Below are 5,550 nucleotides of genomic sequence, written 5' to 3'. Positions count from 1 at the left end.
TCAAGCGCGTTTATAGTTTCCACGTAGCCCTCCATATCACAAGCATCAAAATTTATCAGAACTACAGCGAGAGCTTCTCCCAGACTTTCTTCTTCCATTTTATGTTCGACAGCATCATCAATCCCATCAAACGAATCAATAACCGAGATACTCTCATAAGCGCTTGGCAACTTCATCCCCTTGCTTGCTTGGAAAGTCACTTCTTCATCATTCACTCGGAACTTAATTTCATTCTTTTCAGAGTCCATAAGCGCTCTTCCCGTAGCAAGGAACGGTCTTCCCAAGATAATGGGAATATCTCTATCCACCGCACAATCCAGAATCACGAAATCAGCAGGCAACATGAACTTACCCACTTGCACCAACACATCATCTATAACCCCAATTGGCTTCTTGATAGATCTGTCTGCCATCTGTAATCGCATAGAAGTCGGTCTAGGAGTCCCCAATCCAGATTGTTTGAAAATAGCAAGGGGCATCAAGTTGATACTCGCCCCATTATCACACAGAGCACGGGCGAATGCATGAAGCCCAATATTGCACGGAATGGTAAACGCCCCTGGATCTCCCTTCTTCTAAACTGTGGTGGAAGCAATAATTGAACTCACACGATGAGTTAAATTCACTGTCTCATGTTGAACAGACCTTTTCTTTGTAAGCAGGTCTTTCACAAACTTAGCAAATCGGGCATCTCTTTGACAGCATCTAAGAATGGAAAATTCACATTTAGCTCGCTTCAACCGATCATAGAACTTCGACACTTAGCATCATCATTCTTCTTTGCCAACCTGCGAGGAAAGGGAGGCTTTGCTTTGTACATACGAGTCAAAGGGCGAAGAGCCCCTTTTATCGTGTGTTTCCCTATATCAGCAGCAACTTCTGGAATATCAGCAACTTTTTCTTCACCACGGACTTCCTCATCAATAATAGGCACTTCAGAATGCACCTCTTCTTCCTCAATAATAGGATCTAGATCAACCACTTTCTTGTCAGCACCTTGAAGTATTTTACCACTCCTCGTGCTAATAGCAAAAGTACGTTCCACTCCCCCACCATTCTTCGGGTTTGGAATAGTATCACTAGGAAGCCCTCCTTTTCTAGCAGGATGCTGTTCTCTAGAAAGATCACGCATCTGCTGTTCAAGATTCTGAATAGCTGCTGAATGAGAGACCACCGTCTCTGATAGCCCAGATAATGTCTTTTCAGTGTTTGTCTGACTTGCCAACACTTTCTCAAGCATTGACTCCAACCTCGAACTACCTTGATCATTAGATTGCCCTTTTGGTGGAATATAAGGGTTGGAACTTCTGTTCCCAAAATTTTCGTTGTTGTTGTTGTATCTCCCTTGGTTCGGTCCACCATAGTTGTTGTTGTAGTTCCCTTGGTTGTTGTTATAGTTCCCTTGATTGTATGACCCCTGCCCTTGTTGGGGTCGCCAGTATCTCTGAATTGGCCCGGGAATATCCCCCTTCGCTATGTAATCTGCATACTGAACATTCTCAACTTGCGGAGGGGGCCCTCTTGATATGGACCCTCTGGGACTTGGTACATTCCAGGCGGCATGCCTGAGATATCTTCACAAACGTTCACCTTCTTCGCTTCTCTCTCATCAAGCCTCTTTGTCAGTAAAGAGAGACTAGTGGCCAATTGTGCCAATGTCTGCTGCGTTTCCTGGCTATCTTTCACAATATTTTGAATCAACGGTGTTCCAAGTGATAGCCCATCAGAATTACTTGAATGCCATGCTTGGCTATGTGTAGTCAATCGATTAAGTATATCAGTAATAGTAGCATAGGACTTATTCATGAAACACCCACTGGCAGCATTATTGGCTATCGCTTGGGTCATAGGATCCAACCCTCTGGAGAACTTCTCCTTTAAAATTTGTTTCGGAAAACCATGGTTCGGACTCCTATCCAAATATTCTTTGTACCTCTCCCAAGCTTCAAAAAGTTGCTCCCCATGACGTTGTTTGAACTCGTAAATTTGATCACGAATCTCAGCTCTTTTACTCGGGGGATACCACTTCCTGAGAAACACTTTGACCATCTCTTCCCATGTAGCAATAGAGTTTCGGGGCAGCTTTGTGAACCATTTTCTTGCTTCTCCGGCTAACGAATATTTGAAGAGTTTCAGCCGAATCGCTTCTTGAGTCACACCCCGTTGGATATGCTGAGAGCACACATCCAGAAAGTTTGTTATATGTTGGTGAGGGTCATCATCGACTGCATTCCGAAAGTATCCCTCTTGTTTGAGCATATGATAGAGGGAATTATCAAACTTGATAGTAGTAGCAGTCACCCTCGGATGAATGATTGCAGATGCAAAGTCTTCATCTGCTTCTGGTTCATCAGCAAAAACATTCTCGATCGGAAGTTCGTTGTTGGCCATGATCACCTGGTTTACAAGGTAGCAAACAAGGTGTGTTGGAATATGACAAAGACTTTAAGAAGAGTAAACACTATTTAGTAATTTCAAAACCGTATTCCCCGGCAACGGCGCCAAAATTTGATACGCTCAAATTACACCTATTAATGGTATAACGCGGACGTTGTCAAATATAGTAACCCAACGAGGTTGGGGTCGAATCCCACAGAGAATATGGTGTGAAAAGTTTACTAAACAAGTATTATACTAATCTTGCGGTCCTGGTGTATTCCAGAAAAGGGTTTTATAGTTGATTTGGTTTGTGGACTAATTTAAAGTGATTTGAAAATTTAAAGTTGTAAATATATGGGTAAAAAGAACCAAGGTTGTGTCCCCGTCAGATAAAGTGTATGATCATGGGTATCGATCTTGATATACTTCTAATGGACTGTTTGTATGGATGCACTTAACCTCTATGTGAATCTGAACTATTTCCCAATAAGAAAAGATTATTTCTTTCTATGCTTTTTCCAAAGATAAGAAAGTATGCATGAAGAACGGTTAATTATGCCAAGTAAATTCCTCTTATTCCTAAGTGAATTTATTAAACAAGGTTTAAAGCCCGAGTTCTTGTTATTTGTTCTTACCTAACTAACCCTAGCTATTTTCCCAAATAAACTAAAGTTTATGGCGTTAGCTAATGTTTGCAACCACTAACTATATGATGAAAACGAAGAACAAATAAACCCTAACAATCCATTATGCGTATATCTTTCACGATCCCCAATCACAACACACCCATCCTTGGGTTCACAACCTTAGTAAAGGTGTTTAGCTACTCATGGCAACAAGAAAACAATAAAAGATTGAAGATTGCATAATTGAATTATTGTATTGAACTTACGAATAAAACTTGAAAGTAATGAATGTAATTGTCCGGAAATCTTCAAAAGCAATAACAACTCAAAAGTAATTACTACAAGTCTAAAACTCCGGATGTCGAAAAATAAAACTTAAACAGGTATTTATACAAGTCAAACTCGGAATAATCAATCCCAGTCCTGTTCCATCTCGGCTTGCACTTCGACGGGTCGTCTTTGCACTTCGACGGTCGTCGACATGCTCGACGACCATATCGACGATCTGAGTATACTTTTATCACTCTGCAGGAACTCCACCGTCGAAGCACTTCGACGGACCGTCGATCATGTCGACGGTGCAAGTCGACGATCTGATGAATTGTCACTTCGCAGGAACTTATCGACGAGGCAACTCGACGGACCGTCGAGCATGTTGACGGTCCGTCCTTATGCTTATCAAACAGATTGCCTATTTTCCTCATTTTTTCGCTTTCCGAGCATTCTAACTTCATAATACCTGCACAACACACAAAACACATCAAACTAACACAAACTTGCTCGAAAACAAGTAAAACTTAGAGTTAAGATTTGAGACTTTATAGCCGTTCTAGGTTTATAATCGATGTCATAACCACTGATCTCAACTGCCTAATTTTCTAACCTACCGGACAACTTCGGTTTGTGCATGACATTTTTTAAGGGGTATGTGGTCACTACGCATATAAGGTGACATTGAAAATAAGGCTTTAGTTTTCTAGATGCGCTTAACAAAGCTAAAGCCAATTTTTCTAAGTGAGGATAACGTTTCTCCGCGTCCCCCAAAGTTTTACTCACATAATAAATTGGAGATTGCGTACCTTTCTCTTCTCGAACCAAAACGCCACTTACCGCGACCTCGGACACTGCCAGGTACAAATACAACTGTTCATCTGCCTTCGGAGTGTGCAGCAAGGGTGGGATTGACAAGTACTGCTTTAACTCTTCCAAGGCTCTTTCACACTCCGGTGTCTAGACGAAGTCGTTCTTCTTTTTTAACAAAGAAAAGAACCAATGGCTTCTGTCCGAAGATCGAGAGTTGAACCTGCTCAGGGCTGCAATCCTCCCAGTTAACCTTTGTACTCCCTTCATGTTGTCAACTACTTTGATATCTTCGATGGCCTTGATTTTGTCCGGGTTGATCTCGATTCCTCGATTTGACACCATAAAGCCCAGGAATTTACCCGAACCTATTTCGAAGGTGCCCTTCTCAGGGTTCAGCTTCTTGTTGTATTTGCGCAGTATATCGAAAGTTTCCTGCAAATGCTTTAAATAGTCCTCTGTTTCCAGGGACTTAACTAGCATGTCTTCAATATAAACTTCTATCGTCTTCGAACATTCTATTAACTAGGCGTTGGTAAGTTGCTTCGGCATTTTTTAGTCCGAATGGCATTATTTTATAGCAGTAAGTCCCATATCTAGTTATGAAAGAAGTTTTCTCTCCTCCAGGTTCATCTGTATTTGGTTGTACCCAGAGTAAGCGTCGAGGAAACTTAGCACTTTATGCATTGTCATTGCATCGATCATTCAATCGATGTTAGGTAAAGGAAAGGAATCCTTCGGGCATGCTTGTTCAAATCTTTATAATCTACACACATTATGAATTTACTACCTTTTTTAAGCACAACCACTACGTTAGCTAGCCAGTCCGGGTATTTAACTTCCCAGACGACCCTATTTTTTAAAAGCTTTGTTACCTCCTCTTTGACGAATTTATGTTTGATCTCGGCCATTGGTCTTCGTTTCTGCTTCACCGAGGTAAAATTCTGATCAAGACTTAGCATGTGTGCCGTCACCTCTAGTGGGATACCTATCATGTATAAATGGGACCATGCAAAACAATCGGCGTTAGCTTGACGAAATTTGATTAATTTACGCTTGAACTCGGGGTCAACCCCGTGCCCAGGTATACCTTTCTATCGGGTAGGTGAACGAACAAGATAACTTGTTCCAATTCTTCCATAGTTGATTTGGTTGCATCCGATTCATCTGGTAGTACGAATGATCTCGAAATGCCAAAGTCATCCTCCTCGAAGTCCATCTTCTCCTTATCTTCAGGTTTGGCTGGGCCCGAGTCCTATGATTGTTATTTGGTACTTTTACCTCTGTTCAAATCTTCAGCATCCTTGGGAGAGGGTGATTTCGGTGTTGGAGTTTCTTCTTTGACCTCAAACATTTCTTTTGCTGTCGGTTGTTCTCCATAGATTGTTTTTATTGCCTCCGAGGTTGGAAATTTTAGCATCTAATGTAGAGTTGAGGGCACTGCCCTCATGTTGTGTACCTATGG

General features: G+C 41.6%; 1 protein-coding gene across 1 annotated transcript; it reads right to left on the bottom strand.

The window, feature by feature from the left end:
* Nucleotides 1-575: 575 nt before the first annotated feature.
* Nucleotides 576-2,391, bottom strand: LOC132032066 (uncharacterized). The gene is made up of 3 exons (XM_059421879.1): nt 1,566-2,391; nt 789-1,482; nt 576-705 (listed from the first exon to the last, which is right to left on the bottom strand). The coding sequence occupies exons 1-3, from the start codon at nt 2,389-2,391 to the stop codon at nt 576-578; spliced, it is 1,650 nt and encodes a 549-aa protein (XP_059277862.1).
* Between the last annotated feature and the right edge of the window lie 3,159 nt (nt 2,392-5,550).

This window comes from Lycium ferocissimum, chromosome 9 (genome assembly GCF_029784015.1).
Source record: "Lycium ferocissimum isolate CSIRO_LF1 chromosome 9, AGI_CSIRO_Lferr_CH_V1, whole genome shotgun sequence".
Taxonomy (NCBI): Eukaryota; Viridiplantae; Streptophyta; class Magnoliopsida; order Solanales; family Solanaceae; genus Lycium; species Lycium ferocissimum.
The sequence above is the reverse complement of the archived record's forward strand: the minus strand, read 5'-3'. Positions and strand labels throughout refer to the sequence as shown.

What these genes read in the sequence shown, in the direction of transcription:
- LOC132032066 (XM_059421879.1), bottom strand. Translation starts at nt 2,391, where the DNA reads ATGGCCAACAACGAACTTCCGATCGAGAATGTTTTTGCTGATGAACCA. An exon ending in CGTTTGTGAAGATATCTCAG is followed by an intron (nt 1,483 to 1,565) that starts GCATGCCGCCTG and finishes TTCAGTATGCAG; the next exon opens with ATTACATAGCGAAGGGGGAT. An exon ending in AAGCCTCCCTTTCCTCGCAG is followed by an intron (nt 706 to 788) that starts GTTGGCAAAGAA and finishes TTCCATTCTTAG; the next exon opens with ATGCTGTCAAAGAGATGCCC.